The 22,284-nt window shown below is 36.5% G+C and overlaps 2 protein-coding genes across 2 annotated transcripts; both read left to right on the top strand.

Annotated features, from left to right (window-relative positions):
• The first annotated feature begins 1,801 nt into the window (after window positions 1-1,801).
• LOC144444737 (carboxypeptidase A1-like) lies at window positions 1,802-10,239 on the top strand. The gene is made up of 7 exons (XM_078134264.1): window positions 1,802-1,896; window positions 2,906-2,981; window positions 4,155-4,403; window positions 6,164-6,265; window positions 7,586-7,693; window positions 9,073-9,186; window positions 10,054-10,239. Exons 1-7 carry the CDS (start codon window positions 1,802-1,804, stop codon window positions 10,237-10,239), a joined length of 930 nt encoding a protein of 309 aa, XP_077990390.1.
• A 394-nt stretch (window positions 10,240-10,633) lies between these two features.
• Window positions 10,634-21,665, top strand: LOC144444726 (carboxypeptidase A2-like). The gene is made up of 4 exons (XM_078134256.1): window positions 10,634-10,664; window positions 20,441-20,649; window positions 21,131-21,215; window positions 21,481-21,665. The coding sequence occupies exons 1-4, from the start codon at window positions 10,634-10,636 to the stop codon at window positions 21,663-21,665; spliced, it is 510 nt and encodes a 169-aa protein (XP_077990382.1).
• The last annotated feature ends 619 nt before the right edge of the window (window positions 21,666-22,284 follow it).

The raw sequence follows: 22,284 nt of genomic DNA, 5'->3' as shown, positions 1-22,284 counted from the left end.
AAAATGGTCATCTCTTCTGTTCTGGTGGAGGATGGCAACAATTCCTATCCTATTTACTAGTAATACTCTCAGCTGCATCACAACGTCCTGCTGGGCAACTACAATTAAACAATATGGTGTCACGCTATGGTAGAAAGAGAGGCAACTGTTTTTTGTACGTCCATTGTGCACCAACTGTGAACGTGATGGTAACTAATATTACATCTTACCGTAATGTGACAGCCAACTAATCTCAACAAAAGGATGAAGACAAAATAACTGTCATTTCATTGGTATATTTCTGCAGTATAGTCACTGGTTCTGTGGTGCTCGACATATGAGACAAAACGTTCAAAATCACCATTATTTTTCCCACTTTTTCTTGAAGGAATTATATGTATATTATTCCCAAATATTATTCGTCATAATAATACTTGTGACCTAGGGAGTCTGTCGCTACAATACTCGGAGTGACAAGACCCCTTAGACCACAAGTATAATCCTTGGCTGAACGAGGAAAACTATTGGGGAATAATGTCTAATTGTTCTGTAAACCGTATTCATATGATGTAGACATACATTATTTTTTACATGTTGGAAATAAACAAATTAAGAGAAATTTTGAGGTCAGTTTTAAAACTTGTGACATACACGATTGCATAAACTATTTTCAGATTTTATAGACCTATAGAGAGACAGATAAGAATTACAGCAATCAAAGTAGTAATTCAATGATTCTTAATCTATAGATCCTACTACCTCATGGCTGCTAACTTTTGAGCAAATAAACACACATAAAGGTGTGTGTATATAAATATAACACTGAGATTTCACCATGTAAACTACGATAGTCGAGCTTCTTAAAAATGCTCCTAGTCGTCATCATCATCATCATCATCATCATCATCATCATCATCATCATCATCATCATCATCATCATCATCACCACCACCACCACCACCACCACCACCACCACTACCACCACCACCACCACCACCATCACCACCGCCATTATTTTACATGCTGACAGCCACACTGACAAAGAGCCCAACCTGTCAACTGAGTATTACTACAGGGAGTGCTAACGTATTATCAATGTTTGTATGCACGTGTTTTCAATTGGAAGGCTTTCGTATTTCAGGCACAAAACAATCGAAAAAATCACAGTCAGTCGTTTGACCCCAAAAACTATTATACAGCATGGGTAGATTCCACTGACAGGCGTGACTTTGCGTTTCTAAATCTTATGTCTACCAATTTGCAACCAATCTAAAAAAAAATATATCAAAATATGCAAGGTCAACCAAAACGTTAACTTTGTTTGATCTTTACGGATGATATATGGCCTACTTCATGACGAATGCTACAAGTATATGTTACTTTACAGAAGTTTATAGAGGAGAGTTTTCTAAATATTGAAATTACAACAAATTGTGGATTCTCCGTAAATTGCATGCCACCAGGACGAACTTGTATGAACAACTCGGGAGTTGCAGGTATGGTGCGGGGTTGTTGGATGAGGTGGGGATACGAGATTTATATTAGTATATATAGTGATGCTTGAATGTAGGTTTAACTATATAATTCATTATTTGTTTTATTGCCCGACGTCAAGAATAAGTTATTATAGTATGAAGAACGCTTTGTTTACCAACTGTCAAATTTCATGACATTTCTTTTATGGTCTGTTTACTATTATCAACTTTGGATATCAAAGGGCATGTCTTAAACAGTTCATAACGCTCAGCTATTTTTAGAAAGGGGGTCATTTGGGAACGTTTCTTGACGAAGGACACTTCGTATTCGGTATTTGAAGTTCGATATGTCGTCTTCAACTTACAAGGTGCTGTTTACCTGTCTCGTAGTACTTCTTTGCCTTAGTTTTGCCGTGTGTACCGAGAAAGCACGCTACGATGGGTAAGTATGACTTTTTGAATGGAGAAACGCCAGTTGCCAAGTGACACCAACAAAATGGAGCTGCGCAGTACATGTCTTTTCTCCATTTTTATTTAAACGAATACACACCAATGTAAACGTTAGCGAGTAATTTTAGTTTTCATTGAGAAGTCTGTGTCATGTGTGTGATAACTTGAAATACCTAGATACGAATTACATTCAAAGTAATGTTGTGTTGTAAGACATGCGCCATAAAATCACAGAAGATATATAACATTTTACGATTTGCTTTTGAAGTTTATATGGCATAATTGTCTGTTGTGTTCAAACAACATAAATAAATTCCAGGCATTGGAGGGTTTATAAATAAAAGTTAAATTATATAAGTATTGGTCAGGTCTTACACATTGGATTTAACTATTGCCAGATATTGCAGATATATGAAAACTGAACACTAGAGAAAAAATATACTAGCGGCAGAGTTGTGCACATTAGGCTGTTTCGGACAATTTTGTCAATATATGGAAACGTTGATCGGATGATGACGACAAGGACAGCATCAGCAACACCGCCAATTGTGAAAATGTGTGTTGAACGTTTATGATACCTCCGGCGAACTATAAAAGGTTCGTCGTACAGTTTCAGTCCACGTTCGACATGTATTGTTTTTTTTCGAAAATAAAGTACTAACAGTCCTTGTTTAATTGAAGACTTGTTAATTAAGACCGAACTACTACACTATAACGCACCATTGCTGCTATATCCTTATAAATATTTGATCAAAACGAAGCAACTAAGGACACCCATAAAGTCAATATCACGTGATACATGATTGATGTCGATTCAGCTGTCTATCGAACGGTTGACGTTTGATTTGCGAATTATATATTACAGTGATGTCATGTAGATCGATATAGCATATATATAGATCGTGTATTTATTTAACACACTGTACCACATCTGAACTTTAATCCATGTTATCTCAAAATGAGATATTGCAATAAAAAAATACCATTTCTCTGTTATACAGTTACCAAGTATTACGTGCCAAAATTGAATCGGACAAAGATCTCGCTGTCATGAAGGCAATATATGACACTGACAAGGTAAGGTGACTTATGACCAACTACCTAACTGTGTATTTTGTCTTTCTGTCGATCAGAATCTGTCAACCCAAGGCCAGTTTCTTGGCACATTAAAATCACTTATCTTCATCAAATGACCACCTTGACCATATATCGATACGTAAAAGCGTGTTCTACTTATAAGGTAGAGCTTTGGAAATATTCGATACATAAAGTCCAGTATTTGGTAGTCGTGGTGGTGGTGGCGGTGGTAGAGATGATCGATGATGATGATGATCGATGATGATGATGATGATGATGATGGTGATGATGATGATGATGATGATGATAATGGTGATGATGATGATGATGATGATGATGATGATGTTTGTTTATTTGGACTTGCTCTTTTTAATTTTTAATTATTTTTTTTTCAATTTTAATTTTTTTTTTTTTTTTTTTTTTTTTGGGGGGGGATTAATTGTTGATGTATTATAAAATGTACTTGTAGTATTCTACTAAAGTATAACCATCTTTGCTATTGGCAGAAGTCAGTCCATGCAATGCTACTACCAAACCAGAAAGACTTTAGAGTCTCACTTTAATAGGCGAAGTTATGTACTTCTCACGCAACATTTTCTGTTAGGAATCACACAAACATAATTCAGACACCCACAGCGCGGACGCACGTACAGGTGAAAAAATGACATATTTTATCTCAATGTGAACATAAATAAACCGTTTTTGTGTCTTCCTCCGACAGTGATGTTGATTTGTGTTCACAGTGAGATAACCTGTATCCATTGTATATGCTTGCGGGCTCTCAGTGTCAGTATTTTGTTTACATAATTTGTACTAACAAAAACATTGTGTGAACTTCAACAACATCGTGCTGTCTAATTTAAACTGTATAGTCACACAGGTTTGGTAGTATGTAAGGAGGTCTATAGTAAGTTAGTAAATTTCGAGGAAATGATTGTGTTAGTAACAGTGTTAACAACGTTATGAGGTGAGTTTTAATGCAATTGAGAATATATATGCATCCGATTTATCACATTGGGCACTGACATCAATATTATATTATCAGATAGGTTTTATGTCAAGCGCGAGCAAAAAAAAAACCTTATAAACTCAGCTTGTGCCGTTTTAATGTCAATATTTTAAAATATACATCCCTGTGTACAACATCATTTTGTATTCCCCTCCCCCCAATAGTATGACTTCTGGGGCTATCCAAGCGAGGTCATGGTGTCACCATCACAAATTGATGACGTTAAGATAATACTGGACAAACATGGCATAGACTATGAAGTTTGGATAAGTGATGTACAGGAGGCGGTAGACGAATCTGAAATTCATCACACAGTCGAAACTCAACCAGAGGAAAGGATAATTCGAAGCGCTTCTGTCGGAATAGCAGGTATCGAGGAGTTTGACTATGCTGTGTACCATAGATATGCTGAGGTGATTATCTTTAATCTTGCACTATCAAAGTTCAATTTCAATTAATATTGGATGTACTTGATGTTGAAAACGGAGATTTAAAGTACATCTGAAGATGGGACCATAACATAGAATATAACATTTAAAAGTATGTAAATTTAGGCAGGAGCAGCAGGAGCAGCAACAAAATCAACAACAACAACAACAACAACAACAACAACAACAACAACAACAACAACGACGACGACGACGACGACGACGACGACGATGATGGCGACGAAACAACAGTTTGGTTGATATTTGAAGAGTAAAACTAATATAGGTGACAGATAAATTAGAATAGACTAGAATAGAATAGAATAGAATAGAACAGAATAGAATAGATAGAATAGTGTCAGATAATGATATAATAATATAATATAATAATAATCAGTTCATTTACCCCTAATAAATATAACAATGGGTATCAGAGGGTAAACGGGGAGTCAGGAAACAGACTGAGTAGTGTTATTGAGATGAATTGGGAATTGTTGATATTGACCTGAATTCAGTAGTAACGTCTCCACTAAGCTATAGTGTCGAACCAATCCGTAACAGAGATCTTATTTAGGACTCAATCTAAGGGGAAATAAACTCAAACAGACACAGAAATTACTTTTGGGTTGAACGACATGTACGATTCCCAGCAACAAGAGCGCTCCAATCGGACTCCTTAATTTAGCTTCAGCCAGGAATAAGACTGTTTTTGTCTCTGTGGAGTTCTGCTCCCTGAGCACATTCCAAACCGTTTCCTTCAAACAAGTTAAGGCCTTCGAATTCTTGCAAACTGACAAGTATTTCTGAAACAAAATTCCGTTGTGCTTCAACCGTATACGTCACCAACATTTTATTGAAACTAATGTTCATTCCGTAATACAAATATGGTTAACAAACAAATTGTTTACAGCAAAATTCACTCTCTTATCCTTATTTAGAAAGTATTCATTAATACAGTTAATTCAATTAAGAAATAAACAATTAAAACGGTATTCTAGAACGTTCCTTACTTAAAGTTGTTGAAAGTCATTTGAGGTACAAGTTATAGCTTGTTGTGACATCTATGACCTCTAGTTATTAAGATAGAAAAACATGACTTGACCTGCTGCTCTGTCTCATTAATCAAGTTGACCTTAATGACCTTACATGCGTCTTCTTGTCATTGCAAGATGTTGTTTTAAACAATTGACACAATCGTTTACTATTTGTGACTCGTAACAATAGCTTACAGGTATAGGATAGAATAGAATAGTGTCAGATAGAATGGGACAGAATAGAACAGAACAGAATAGAACAGAATAGAATAAAATAGAATAGAATAGAAAAGATTAGAATAGAATAGAACAGAACATAAAATAGAATTCAAGAATAGAATAAAATAAATCAGAATAGAATAGAATAAACAGGATAGTTCTTTTGTCTATTTCTAACTATTCTAGTATATAGCTCTGTGACGCAACAGTTTCCAGTCTAAATGTTAATCATATTCTGACATTTGACCTTTGAGATGTAGATACAATATTTCATATGGAAACAATTGTTACGGATAGTTGAAGTGGTACTATTGTTAACTAGTTGTTGTTTAATATTTCTTTCCTTCTTATCAGCGAATAGACATTTTGAAATGAGATCGGTAGCTGAACTTAGAAGTATGACGTGTCTATTACGTGACTAATATCTTACACTCTGTAATTTCAGTCAAATTGTAATATATTTTAACATTCGTCACTCTTTCACGTGTTTAGCTTGATCAATGGGTAAAAGATACTGTTGCGAGATATCCGAATTGGACGGAAGAAATTATTATTGGAAGGTCATACGAGAAGCGAGTACAGCGTGCAATCAGGGTAAGTAGCCTGAAGTCAACTTCGTACAGTAACGGATATGTTAACATACACACATACATACGTACACACGTACACACGTACATACATACATACATACATACATACATACATACATACATACATACATACATACATACATACATACATACATACATGCATACATGCATGCATACATACATACATACATACATACATACATACATACATACATACATACATACATACATACATACATGCATACATACATACATAGATGCATAGATGCATTATCAAAATGTGCCAGGTCAAACACAGGCGACCGATAGTTACATGTGAAACAACAATATTTGACACATACAGTCATTCAGAGTTATAGTCGTCACTGGAATCAGACTCCAGGAATCGTACGATAATTCTGGTTGAGTTCTTGTATTTGTATTCGGATATCTAGCGCGTGCTTTTGGAACGTGCAGCTAGCTTTTCAAACCGCTCCCATGGCGAACAGATAATTTAGCATACAACATCACTATCAACTTTGATATTGGGAATCTCTGCTACTTTTTACATGTTGGAAGTGGAATATGATGAACTCAGCACTCCGTAGGTCCTTCCAGATCTACATTCAATTATGCTTTACCTCTTTTCAACGTGATTTGGTAAAGATGTAGACGCTCTCACAGTCCTAGGAGCTTCACATATGGCTAAAACTTAGGTTGTTTTATATGTACTGATATCTACTGCATAATTGTACTCGAATATCCCTGTACTGTGCGCCCTCATCGATCACATATGGCCAACCTTTTGTTGAAGTGTTATTAGTATGACACTGTGAGAGAGTCCAGTAAATGTACTGACCGTGCTCTGTGAGTTGTCTCTTTCTGTTATTGTTAGTCTGGAGCTGAGGTATCTCTTTCTTTGAGTCATAAACATATCCCATGAGTGAAACACCAAGGCAACTTCATTTCTCCTGTAATGAAAACAGATACAACTAGTGGGATTCACGGTTATAATATTCATCCCATCTGAGTGGAATAAAAATAAACTTGAACTTCTTTCGGATGAGATGACCTGAGCCATACATTCTATAAACCGAAAAGTTGACTCGCGTCCACGCTATAATGTAATTGTGATGATTTGCCAAATTTCATTCCAACCAATGTGTTCATGTTATCTTATTATTAAATGTCCGAGTCAATGTGTTGTACTAGTTCTGTCAAATAAGACATTTCTTCTTATCTCGAATACAATATTTAATTCAAGCATAAATCATAACACACTGACTACAGTAATGTACTCAACACAATAAATAAACTCAAATAAATCATGTCTTTTGTTTTATAGATCCTGGGTACACGAAAGACTGAACCTAAAGAAGCCATATGGCTGCAGGGAGGGATACATGCCAGAGAATGGATTTCTCCCGCTACAAATATCTATATGGCGAACCAGGTTTGTATGTAAACAAGTGGTAATTACACTGAGATACGCAAGAATAAAAATAAGGACTACTTCAGATCAATATTCTCACGTTGAGGGCGCTCTCCACTCAGCCTCCCTAGATTTTGACGATCAAATACCCATGAAACGCTCGGTTTTTGCAGTCATTTACTCGATTTACTTCTATAAATAATTCCATTCTTTCTGCTATCGCTACACAGTCATATTTACTATGTGTCATTAATAAGGTAGTCGACGAGTTTACACGTTTAAATTTGTTTACATGTATGTAAACAAACGTGTGTTGGTGGTTCCGGGGGCGGTCATTTTTAACTGACTGCGCAGCGATGTTTTGGCGTTGGACATAAGTTTTCTCAAACTGACCCCCAGCTCCGATGGCCAAAGGGACATCCCAACAAGGAATACATGTATTTTGACATCACTTTTATGTAAAATATATACAGGGTGAATACTTTACTGCTGTAATACTCCACTACTAGTACGTCAGTTGAATATTATTAAGCACTGTTACCTCGTTTTGGTACATTTAGAATCTATATGAAACATGATTGCATATTATTCCCCAGGGTATCTTAGTATACAGCATAAATATGTGGGAGACTCCGTGCACTTAATACAACTCATCAAAATTTTCAATTCACATAAAACCAATTTCTGATTATGTTATCTCTGGTGTATACACCTGTTTGTGGTATACACTGGAGTATGGCCAGTAACCAAACTGTACATTAATTTCTCTGTGCACTGTATGTATTACAATCAATGGCAGTTAATGATACATTCATTGTCAATGTTTTTTATGGCTTCTGTTAATAAAGTGAGATGATGCCAAAACCACTATGCCCCTACAATTTCACTCTGATCAAGTTTGTATTATGTGCGAGAACGAAAACTTTATTTTAAAACACAAATGGCCAGTTCAAATAACGATTAATTAAAGTACCGTGTTTGCCCCTGTGTTCTAATCCTACCCAAATCCTAACCCTAACCTGATACACAGCTAACCCTTTCGTATTTTAGATCTAGAAATACTGCACATGGCGCATGCATATATGGAAATATGGATGGGGAGGGTAGGTGGGGAGTATTCCTCTGCCTCGGTACAAAATTAAAGTCTTTGATACATTACTGTTGTTCAGATGGTATTTCACGGCCCCGGCACCAAAATGAGAAATACATTTACCTTGTTGTTTTCCAAAGTGACTCCCCTCCCACTTCAAGTTCTCCAAAAATGACTCCACACTTGAAGAAGTGGTGTTGTTTTCATCACGTACATATGCCATATTTATTTCAATCTACACATTGTACACTCTAACATACATCTACGTGTTTTTCTTCCAAAAATCCATCTCTTGGTCCTTCTTTTTCAGTTTATTGAAGATTTTGTCCATGGAGACCCTAATGTAACAGCTATTTTGGATCAATTTGAAATATATGTATTGCCGTCAGTTAATCCTGACGGTTATGACTATACTTGGAACACGGTAAGTATGAGTATGAGAGAGAGAGAGAGAGAGAGAGAGAGAGAGAGAGAGAGAGAGAGAGAGAGAGAGAGAGAGAGAGAGAGAGAGAGAGAGAGAGAGAGAGAGAGAGAGAGAGAGAGAGAGAGAGAGAGAGAGAGAGAGAGAGAGAGAGAGAGAGAGAGAGAGAGAGAGAGAGAGAGAGAGAGAGAGAGAGAGAGAGAGAGGGGGGAGAGAGAGAGAGGGGGAGAGAGAGAGAGGGAGAGGGAGAGGGTGATAGAGAGGAGAGAGAGGCAGACAGACAGACAGACAGACAGACATAGAGAGACACAGCGAGAGACATAGACTGGACAGAGATATACAGACAGGCAGGGGAGGGTTTATAATGATATACAGACATAGAAAGAGATAAAGTAATGGATAAGGAAAGCGATACTGACAAAGATGTGACGAAAACAGTCAGATGTTGTAGTGCGTTCTACGATTTCGAAAAAGGGCTAGCGCCCTCAAACGACAACAATATAAGAATTTGGCTACATTCCACTGTCTTCGAAATGATCAGTTAAGCTTGTCTCTCTAACTTGCCTTTTACTACTATATCAACATCCGCCATTTTTGTCACAATATCCACACTGAAACAAGCCCTATTAGTTCTATTCTCTTTGTCCATCTAATAAGTATCACAAGGATGGCATTTTGTCGTACTATATTAAAGACGACTTTTACATTAGATAATGCATTCACGTATGTATGTATATCCTCCGTCAGGTTTCATCACGTTATGTTTAATTCCGTCTTTTTCTCATGCATGACCAGTTTAAAAAATCATTCGATCGAATCAAAATCAAATCATTGACCTTGATACCCCATTGTCCCTCCAAATCCTTGTAGGACAGACTATGGCGGAAAACAGATCCATTAATATGGGTTCTGATTGTATTGGCGTGGACCCGAACAGAAATTTCAAAACTGGTTTCGGAGGTAGGTGAATTATTTAGAGAATATGGTGGTGATGATGATGATGATGATGCGAACACAGCACATAACGAAGCGTTCTTAATGCCAATTTACGGTTGACATCTTCCAATTTGAGTTCCTGAAGAAATACATAATTCACTTCATTTACGTTAAAAAGCACGGGGCATACAGCAGCTGGGGTTCATCAAATGTATGCGGAAGGCTAGCAGCTCGCTAACCATCCGTGAACTTTGCAAGTGTTTGTAATTCACAATATGTGAGTGATATCTAACAAGGCCGACACATACATGGCGTGTCAATATTCGAAACAATCTGGCATATGCTAGTGTTTTTTTTTTTAAATTTCAAGAGAGAGAGAGAGAGAGAGAGAGAGAGAGAGAGAGAGAGAGAGAGAGAGAGAGAGAGAGAGAGAGAGAGAGAGAGAGAGAGAGAGAGAGAGAGAGAGAGAGAGAGAGAGAGAGAGAGAGAGAGAGAGAGATCTTCACAATATAACATGCGCAGTATCCTAGTCATCAAGTATGCCAGTAAGTGTATGGACAAGTAGTGTGACTTGAATGTAGACATACACTGTGTAAGCAAACGGAATGCAGTGTACCCTAATTGCAAGGTATACTTTTTTCCAAACCCTACAATAAATGCATACAGAATGAGACGCGGCTCAGCCATAACAATGCAGACAGATGGACTAGGGAAACAAATATTATACACGCATGTATTCAGAGTTTGACACTCTGATAGACAGACGGACAGACAGAGAGACAGACAGAAAGATTATAGCTAGGTAGATAGATAAACTAACAGACGGACAGACAGACAAACAAACAAACAAATAAACAAACAAACAAACACACACAAATAAACAAACAAACAGACATGTTGGCAGACAGAGGGATAGACATGCATGCAAGGCAAACAGACAGACATACGGGCAGACAGTGGGACTGACATGCACGACAGATTGCGAGACAAAGTTAGCAATTTCTCAAACTAAAGAAAAAATGAACAAACACGAGGATAATACAATAAATAAAATTACCCGAGTAAATATACATAGGAACTTACAAATGAAATTAGAAAACGACGAACAAAACTTCTGAATGATGTGTAACTAGGAAGGTAAAATATAAACGCAAAGAAGTTTAATACGGTAAAACGTAAAACGAGTAATCTCCAGGGACGGAGTTTTCATGATTATGCGCGTAACCTAAATACTATCACTGCGCGGAAGATCATCAACGCTCTAAAAGTATACGTGGAGAGTGTTTGCTTTTTTAAATAAAAGATCTCCTTTCGTTCACGAGGCCTTGAAATATGTGTGTCGCCGTTTACCCACTACGTTGTCAACGTGGGTGGAACATGATACGGTGCGCATGGAGCACGGATGAACTATTTTAGAATTGATATATTTTCACTGTCAGAATTGCTAATAGAAACATAAAATGAAATATAGATATTTTCCTTTATAATAAATTCATTTGTGTGAAACATGTTTCACAATATACTAGGAGTAAGAGCGAGGCATTCTAAGTGTGTCAGCCCGAACACGTCGATTACGCTTTCTGAGATAGTTGATATGATCCCTGTTGACGTCACGCAACGTGATTTAATATGCATATACTAGTACTTGATTTCAATATCACCGATGAAGAAGACTCGGATCTGTTTTCTATCTCATTGAGGCACATCACACTGTTTGATATTGAGATAAGCGAAGTTCCCTTCATTCTGTATCAATAGAACACGAAGTAGTATTTTTTCATGATTTGTATCCAGATGCCAATACTTTGAAACACGAGTATGGGAAAAAAAGTATCGCCAATCATCATACAGCCATACAACGACTATTTCCAGATTTTTGTTCTCAATTCCCGGAAATAGCTCAATACGTCTTTATTTCCATTTGCCACATGATGCTGATTATATTTGATAGACTTTCGGAGAATTTCGAGAACTTGTTAATCCATAAAATGACAGAAGTGTATCCTCGGCAACATCAAAATTCTCTTTGGGAAATGAACGCGTATTAAAGAATTTATAGTAAAAAAATAGGCTTCAGAATACGATTACGTTTTAACGAAGTTCTAAACCAGATGTCACTCAGAAGAACCGAGAAGAGTTGAAATTATCTGTGCCGTCTCTCTCTCTCTATATATAAGGAGTATTATCTAATCCGAGACGTCTGGTGTAAAGAAATACAAACGTGCACACTCTGTTACAGATATGATCAATGATAGATTTTGGAGTGCAATATCGATGTAATTAACGTTCGCCAACCTCGCTGTTTTCGTGACCGTGCATACGTGAGCAAACTTAAAATATCGATTGGTGTTTTGGATTCACTCCAGGATTTAAAATCGAATGTTGTCCTTCTTGTAAATAGTGAGGAATAAAACACAGATAAACACAGGCTCTGTGGACATCACACAGTGTAGTATGATTCTGAAATTAAAATATAAAAGACCAGGTTGTCATGAGGTCAAATGTGACGTCATCAATGTCTTGGTGATCACTGATTACGGGTTGGTCTGTCTGTCTGTCTGTCTGTCTGTCTGTCTGTCTGTCTGTTTGCCCTGTCTATATCTTCTGTGCGTAAGTGTTCGTATATTTAGAGTAAGTGTAAGTAATTCCATCTCAATGAAACTGTTTAGACCTGGGATTTATGATCTAATAAAACAATCTTACCATAGCAATCAAAAATCAAATACAGTGCAATATATAAAGAGGGGAATTAGTTTAAAGTGGTTATTTATTAAAGCTTCCGAAATAAATATCCTTAAGTTATAGCTTCAGTTGTTGTAATTACTCATAGACACACCAGAATATCGTGAGACCAGATTTAAACTGAATGCCTCCCGTAAGGGAATCACTAATTATGCAAATAACTCATTAAACTAAAAAATCTATGGTAACAGGCTTTGTTTTTCGGACAAGCGTGCTTTCTTAGGTTAATGCAGTCTTAAGATATAGCCTAATTACCGAAAATCATTAATTATGCAAATTATTCATTAACACTGTACGGTGCATCAACGAACTTGATAGGGCATATGGGGTTTCTTATGGTTAACGTATGTACTAAATTATGTTGAATTTGAAGTATGTATTCTTAAGATATAGCCTAATTACCAAAAATAATTATTTATGCAAATTATTCATTAACGCTGTAAGATACATCAACGAATTTTATAGGACAAATGTATGTTGTTATGTTTAACGAATATACTAAATTATATTGAAACTGAAGTATGCAGTCTTAAGATATTGCATAATTAGTTGATTTTATTAATATGCAAATTTCTCTAATTAAACATTAACAGATCTGGCTCAAAACCTAATCAGGTCTAGCTATTACCCTAAAGATTATATATCCCAAATTTCATTACAATTGAGCCAGCCAATTTTTAGAAAATGATGACACAGACACACAGACAGACAGACAGACAGACAGACACACAGACATACATTCCCCTTTTAATACCTCCCGTACCCTTACGGGAGGTAAAAATACAGTGGGATAAATGTAGACATCCTGACCCCGTTAATTGTTATATGACCGAATGTTTATCCGAGACACAGTGTACCAGTACATGTCGTGTTTTGTAAATATCGCGTGGAATTTAACACAGGAGAACGAGGATATCAGTGGTTACATGCACGTATAGTGTTATACAATGTATATATGGCACACCTCGACAAACTCGGATATGCAAATTAGTGAATATATATATATATATATATATATATATATATATATATATATATATATATATATATATATATATATATATATTATATACATTGAATACGTTATATAAATATATATAAATGTATACATACATGTAGATATATATAACATGTCTAGTTAATTCTATAATGATATGTACGTTGGCCGTTAAAACTTAAAGATAAGTTTCATTTCATAAATGTACGTACTTAAATAGTCTGAATGACTTAGAAATGACAATTAACTGTAAGAAGGAAACTTTGAGCCGTTTATTTGATTAAAGTTTCCGAGTTTCAGCCAAAAAATCCACGATAATTTGCGCTCAAATACATTCTCGTTGGATCGATATCGCTATCTCATAATAAGTAACGTCGGGATTTTTTCTAATCATGCTTTTGAGGGCGAGGATTTGTTTTAACTCGATATATTGAAGAAATATATGTTCGGTCGGGTCATGAGAAATATAGAGGTGATTAAGACCTCACTTAAAAAAATATACATGTTCCTCGACGTGTATGTTAGAGCCGATCGTTGGTTGTATATTTCCTACTAACACCAAGCCTCTCTTTGTGGCGATGACTTGATCATATTTATTGTGACGTTTCTTATTTTCACATAAACACTCGCATTCACGCTCACACCACGGTCACATCTCAATGTTGACATGTCTATTGTCAGTGAGGGGCGACGGGGTAGTAGTAAAGGGATAAATGCTAAGAAAATCATTATTCATAAATTGTCACGTACAGCTGTCGTACGTGTAGATGAATAATGTGTTCTTTTACGTAAGGAAAGTCACGCTAAATGAAAAGGTACATGTTCACGAATTTAATGACTATGACACAATGTCAGTTGGAATGTAAGGTTATAGAAAATTAATGACGACAAACTGCTAGAGATTAACAAACGAGTTTTAAGACAAGTCTTCTAAAGTCATAGTGATGTATATCTTTCTACAAAACAGTACAAACTTTGACCCTACTTTTATATAATGATAGAGGAAATAGTCAACAGGATCTCATTTCCGCTAGATACCAAGGACGGATGTCGTACATTTGTATACACCGAGGACGATTGTGTACACTTTCAGAAATTACCTATAATGAAAAACATACTATGCGCAAACTCAAAGAGACATAGATAAAAATGGACTATTGTAACACGCATTGAAAACTATATAAATGTGCTTACGTGTTAGACGAGTCTTGATGACCGTAGAATTGATGACTGAATGTGGAAAATGACAGCCAACACGAATTGCTTAAAATTCTGTTACTTACGATGCACGCTATGAGTGTAATTATCTACGTTAAGTAGCTACTTTAGTGCAATTCAGGTATGAACATTCTCTGTTTCATTATATTTTTTTTTCATATAAAGAACAACTTTATGGTATTGTATTTACCGTACCTCATTTCATCACCACCTGGTGATCTGTAGCTGCATTGCATTCGAGCAGTCTTTATGAATGATTTGATGACATCCTTTGACAGATGAACGTACCCAGAAATTGTCATGGAAATTATAAGGTAGAGAAAGGGTACAATGAAAAATATGTCAACACACTACGATTACTTGACACTAACTTCAAGACACAAATTAGACTCTAAAAGAGCTTAATTTAAGTATGATAATAAAGATGGCACATTGTATCTGTAACATGGGCATGTCAATATTTTAAAGTTGGTTAATGTTAGTTTCTACATTTCACCTGAAACTTTCCACAGACCGAATTATGTTCATCTAAAAATCATCTCTGCTTCAGTGCCGTGAAACACGACTAATATTTACCCTATCTCCCAACATCTTCCAACGGATACATACGTTGACCCAAATTGAGACATTTTCATTTCACACATAGAACATGAATAACTTTTAACATGTATAACTCGTTGGAGGGTGGCCAGCACTTAAACACGTGTTTCATTATCGGGATCAATTTGTGACGCCTAATAAGGTGTAAATTAGAAAACCAGAAATAGTTGAAGGTATAGCAGAAATGTATCAAAAAGAGAGATACAAGTACACGGGGATTTGAAACTCCGATGTGTGATCTGAGTTTTGGTGTAACCCAAACGATTTCATAAACCTGTTTTGCCTTTGGCGGGTCACGCTTTAATATTATATGCAGAGGTGAATACCCTACTTGTCACTTGTCAAGGGAAATTAACGAGCAATATATGCAGTATTACCTAGGATATCACGCTATAGACAAATTAAGATATAGACAAAAACTAAAACTAATGGAGCAAAATGCAGATATATATTAGTTATCAGTGGACGTTACTGTTGTTACACACACACAGACACACACAGACACACACACATGTACACGGTAGGGTGACGTCTCTGACAAGTTTTCCTCAAATGTAAACGTATTCAGCCTCAACTAGAGCTTACACTACCTTGATTACACCGTGATTGTATCCACATAACCAAGGCACTACTATCACCGACATGTTTGTGTAATCAAGAGTCTGTCTTCATTTGCTTATACATTGATTTCTGTATATGTGCTCGGTGTACAACAAAAAACTAAATCAGCGCAATAGTGTATCTTACGTTTTCCAAGCAGTCATGTGAATGAATATACTGCAGTGCAATTTATACATCGATTGCAAGTTCTAAACAACATGCTATTGACAAATTTAAAATAAATTTGAATTCGTCACTTTGATATTGTTGGTATTTGGAGACCCATGCCAGCAGATATAGAATGTAATACATACGATATCTTATAAGATACATCTGTACACGTCGCTCTGGCAACGGATGAACGCGAAAATCGACATACACTAAATGATGTATGATATAAAGACAAATGCACTTTAAGGAAGTCACCGATTATATGACTAATTCAGTTACTGAATCACTAAAAATCAATCAATTCACCGATAAACAACCTTTCAAATGATGCAGACGACAGACAAGAAACCATACACGTCTCATCAGTCAAATTAGCTTATGAATAACTGACTGACCAATTGATCGACCGACAGATAACAAAACCCATTAGGTAATTGACAAAATAATGAATTGATAAATCAGCACGTTGCAGTTTGCTTGTAGTTGAGACTTCAAAATAAACTGTCATTTATTTACTTTCAACGGGCAAACAACCACTGATATCCACCCACTCAATCAACCACTTTTCCGTCCACCAACACACAAATAGCATTAGTGAAAGAAATTTAGACTAACATTGTAAAATAGATTACAAGCGTTTGAGCTAATTGTACTAGAATCAAATCATGTGCACAAAGTTTTAGGTAACGAAGGGGATTTGGGACAGCATCAGCATGATGGCTACTGCCCCTTCCGGCGTTAAAAAAATTCACCTGCCTCTCATTGAAATATAGGTAAATATACATGAGACCAACCCTTTCAGCCTATCAGGGTTTTCAAGACACCTCCATTGGGCCCAAAATACTTTCGTGGGGTCCCATTTTCACGTCAGCATCCCCAGCTGTAAATTCTGTTCATTCCCTTAATGTTGAATTGGTTGAATTGAGATATTTAAAATGCCTCTAGCTTAATTTCGAATTCGTATACAACTATTTGGCGTATAAAGCTTGGGTTTGTCGTTTGACTTTTACAAATCAATGCCACTGTTGTCAATGAGAGCATACTTGGCTGTCAACAACCAACGTCAGTGTGTACTTGATGACCTATCCCAATGGCACATAGGGTTAGAGCGCGGTCAATAAGAACACGTTCCGAGGTCTTGAATGTAGTTATAATCGATGCTGTCATTGGGTTTATGTATTCATCCGTTTTGCACGAATCACGGTGGTATGTATGATCATTATAGACGACGTTTGTGTGTCCGTACGTGGATTAGTTGCTTGCAAGGTTTGATGAAGGTTATAAATAGATCGTCCCCCGTGATAAACTTGAGTACTATTTGGTTTAATTTGAGAACAAATGCAGGGATGATTTGACAGGATTCATTTCATATCCTTCGGCGAGGTCCATTGATACACCGACGATCGTGCTCAACTGAATTGTATCGTGACTGAATGAACAATACTAATGTCGATTGGAAATCATTAATGGCCAAGTATGTTTGACATCCATTGCCTTGCTCCAAGACTTTGAGATTGTAGGCTGCAATGTACCCAATAGTCAACTAAACAGATGAAACTTTGAAGTACTACTGGTATGGGAAATCCAATTTGATTAAAATCTGATGTGATGAAAGCGGCTAGATGTCTTTATTTACCTCTATTTCCATCATGTTGTGTCATTTGTTTTGTTTCGGGTGATCACCCCCATCCCAGGCGATCACCAGGAACAAAACAAAGGTCTCAAAACGATAGAAATAGAGGTAAATAAAGACATCTAGCCGCTTTCACAACATCAGAATTTAATCAGATTGGGGGAAATCTAGCTTTCGGCTGACTAAAATAGACACAAACTGAAAACCATAACTGGTGTGTGGATATACACGTAACTCCTCACTGCAAGATAATGGAAGTCATTAGAAAAAAGCACCCTAATGTGAATACATTTTAAATCAAGACACATTCAATTACATTTATCAATGTGTCACAACAATATAGTTTTAGTTTGTCTCTATGTTTGTTAGTTGACAGATCGGTTTCCGCAGTCGTATATCATCATGTCGAGATAAGACGAGGTAATGAGCCAACACAAGAAACTAAACCATATCTTTCTGGCAAAGGTTAATCTGTGATTACTTAATAGAATCGATAGTACAGTCATACATCTTGACGACACATAATCTCTGCCGGGGAATAAAACACCTCTGCTGTCTGTAGATTAACGGTACCCTGGAACTCAAACAATCCACCGAGCTCATCCATTGAACGTCAGTTATCAACTCAAACTCCACATCAAATATTCTTGCATTAAAAATGTATGTGTAACATAGACATTTGCAAAAGCATTTTCTGTTATTATTTTATGCAGAACACTGCTGAATGTCCGGCTACAGGTTTAGCATTTGATTTGTGATTTGTCACAGTGAGATTGTGAAGAGTAGACGTACCAAAGGATTTTAGCACGTTATACTATTTTAGGCTCAATACCCTGGATAGATGTTTTCCAAATTGACTGAAATGTAGACTGTCGACAGTCTAACTGAAATGATGCGTAAGCATTCAAGCAAATAACAAATGGTCTAATATTGCTACATATTGAAGCCTTAGTTCAGTATCCCCGAACAACTTGAAGACGGGCGTCTTTGTTTTGACTCGTCTTTACTCAGCTTTTACGCCAAAAGGATATAATTATGTTAACACAGATTAACAAAATATTGACATTACTAGCTATTAACAACAACATCTATATTCAATCTAGTTTTACTCAAACTGTTGTAGTAGTAGTGTATAAACAGCAGATCGCTTTTATAAATGGAGTCCATATGTGTAGTTTTGTTTAATCTGGAATTCGTTTCAGCAATTTGGATCATCACCAGGTTGATATCTTGTGCGTTTAGGCTTACCCGTAGAAGAAACTGATATAACGATGTGCTATGTACAACCGTACACAGCTGACAGCTGACAACTAATAGCCTAGCTTAGCCGAATGAATGACGGCTTGTATAGGTCCTTAAACAACAAATGAAAGAACTAAGCATATGGTGTTCTGTGTTTTTACTGCAATACGATAGCACCGTGTGTTTAGACACATAGGTATCAAATGATTAGATGACAACACATAATGATTTTCGAACCCTGTGGGATTTAAGGAAGCAATGCAATAGCTAAAGTAGAGCAGCAGTTGGACATTGTTGACTGGGAGATAGGAGGGTGGGTAACAAGTGCTAGAAAGAGAGAACAATGGCTTCGCATGGTTTGACCTGATCGGAATAAGTTTGTTTCATATATCACATTGATCATATATGAACTAATGATCTCTTCTGCACTTGCGTCCTTCCTGCAAATAAGTTAGCTACAAAGGACCAAGTGTCAGTCTACATATCTGTTTCTAATATACACACTTGGTTGTAAACAATTTGTTCCAAATGGTCACTATTGAGTAATGCCTGATGGGGTGTATGTTTGTATTCTGCCCATCCAGCTGTCCGTCCGTCCGTGCGTACGTGCGCGTGTCTGTCCCGGTCCGTGATCAACTTATCCCTGACACGCACATCGCTATTCTTAGTATACAATGGTATTAAACATAAAACCATGCGCATTTGTACAACTCCCTTAGCATTGCAACGCTATGGGGCTAAATAACGGCTATTTTTGTAGTATATTTTTTACATATGTCAATACGTCAAATCATATCCGGTTCGATAATGTCTACACACACTAATAAGAGCAAACTGAAGACATTTCATTTATTATAATAAAGGAAGCATTGCTTGATACTTCCAGTTTTATTCAACAGACGTGTTTTTCAAGAGGATGGCTCTATTAAAATTAACTTTGAATGAATGATTGAATGACTGACACCTATGTTAATGATGCACTAAACTTACTTGAACGAGTCAGTGATGCAAATTGAAGTAAATTCTTGTTTTCCAATGCACTACTAATTGGCATCAAATTAAGTTTATCTATGACACACATTATGCAACGACTATATTTTGTTACTATTTACCTACAGGACCTGGTACAAGTACCAATCCATGTTCTAACATATATCATGGGCCTTACATAAATTCTGAGGTTGAAGTCAAGAACGTCGTAGATTTCATCACTGAGAGATCAAAGACACAGAAGTTTGTATATTTCAATGACATCCACTCCGCTGCTCTGATGATGCTGAGTCCGTATGGTTACAAGACTGAACACCCACCAGACTATGAAGATCATGTAGGTTTCATTATTGACTCTCCCCAATGCAGCTTGCAATAATGGTTATAGCTTATACTAGTGTTTAATCGAACATCCGGGATACCTGGGGAATGGATTCAAGTAAAACTAACGATAGATGGCTATAGGCAATCCAACTAATGCATTTCGTCAAATGATCGTATGATCAACAAGATACACGATGGTACATCTTCAAGAAACATGGCGACAGTAGGGCCGATTAAAACTAAACTATCCTGCATTAAAACCAGCGCGCATTTTGCTTTATGTATGTGATTCAGAAGTACTATTTTAGATTAAAGACCAGAATGGCACGACTTTCCCTAAGGACAAGTTAAGATACTGATACAATGCTTTTTATCTGTCACTATAGTGGCGAATATTGATCACGATGTACTACTATTATGTTATGCTTGGTACGCTATAAATGTAGGACTTTACAGAATATTTCATAATGGTTTAGTGTATAATTGTTTTCTAGATGGGTATCGGAGAAGCGTTTTCTACTGCAGCACAAACTGTCAATGGAACGTGGTACCCATATGGAGTCACCTACGAAATAATATGTAAGTCAACAATGTATGTATGTATGTATGTATGTATGTATGTATGTATGTATGTATGTATGTATGTATGTATGTATGTATGTGTGCGTGCGTGCGTGTCTGTGTGCGTGCGTGCTTACATGAGTGCGTGAGTGAGTGACTGAGTGAATGACTGCACGTGGATGGGTGCACGTGGATGGTGTGTGTGGGGGAGGGGGTGGGGTGGGGTGAATGGATTAATGAGTGAGAAAGTTCACACTGCATCCTTATCTTCTTTATTATACAGATCCAGCCGCAGGCGTAGCACTTGACTGGGGCTACGAAGATGCAGGTATCAAATATTCGCTATCTCTAGAGCTACGAGATGGACAGTACGGTTTCCTATTACCAGAACGATTCATATTGCCGACAGCAAAAGAAACGTACGCAGGAATGATAGCATCATTCCTGTATATAATGGACCATCCATGACAAGATGAAACTGCTGTTGCTTGTCGACTTCATCCAAAGTTTAATGTCTGCACCATGCTATTAATGATATTTCAATTCTTTTTCTAATTAATTAATTAATTAATTAATTAATTAATTAATTAATTAATTAATTAATTAATCAATTCTTCATAACTCGTAACTGATTTCACCAATTGTTTTTTTTTGTAAAATGTTGATAATTGCAAAAACAAGGCAATTTTACAATAACTTCATAAATACGTCTAATTCAGTCAGGCAATTTGAAGACAACTGAACTATTATCGTGATAACAAACATCGTAAAATTATACCATGATGCAATATTGAAAACGATGTCAAGCAACTGTTACAGTAAAGAAATTACTCAGTTTCGCTCAAGGCTGAGAAATTTTCAATGAAACTGGACATGAGTTCAAACTATCCTCAAAGGTTGTATCTTGTAATAAAAGCTGACATTTATATGTTGAGTAAATCTTGAACATTTGCCATTATAAACTTGTTTTGTTTTGGTGTTTTACTGGTGATCTACTTATAGTTTAGAAGGTATATGTGTATTGATAATTGTGACTTTTGGACGCACGCCGATCATAGAGTGCTTTGTGAACGGATACTGAAAAAGA

This window comes from Glandiceps talaboti, chromosome 2, assembly GCF_964340395.1.
Source record: "Glandiceps talaboti chromosome 2, keGlaTala1.1, whole genome shotgun sequence".
In the NCBI taxonomy this organism is placed as follows: domain Eukaryota; kingdom Metazoa; phylum Hemichordata; class Enteropneusta; family Spengelidae; genus Glandiceps; species Glandiceps talaboti.
Note: the sequence above shows the minus strand (reverse complement) of the source record. Positions and strands in the feature narration are given on the sequence as shown.

Bases quoted from the DNA above. Each gene is read 5' to 3' on its own strand.
- LOC144444737 (XM_078134264.1), top strand. From the start codon at position 1,802: ATGTCGTCTTCAACTTACAAGGTGCTGTTTACCTGTCTCGTAGTACTT. The intron at 2,982-4,154 runs GTAAGGTGACTT...TCCCCCCAATAG, and splicing joins CAATATATGACACTGACAAG to TATGACTTCTGGGGCTATCC. The intron at 6,266-7,585 runs GTAAGTAGCCTG...TTTGTTTTATAG, and splicing joins GAGTACAGCGTGCAATCAGG to ATCCTGGGTACACGAAAGAC.
- LOC144444726 (XM_078134256.1), top strand. From the start codon at position 10,634: ATGCGCAGTATCCTAGTCATCAAGTATGCCA. The intron at 10,665-20,440 runs GTAAGTGTATGG...ATTTACCTACAG, and splicing joins CCTAGTCATCAAGTATGCCA to GACCTGGTACAAGTACCAAT. The intron at 20,650-21,130 runs GTAGGTTTCATT...ATTGTTTTCTAG, and splicing joins CACCAGACTATGAAGATCAT to ATGGGTATCGGAGAAGCGTT.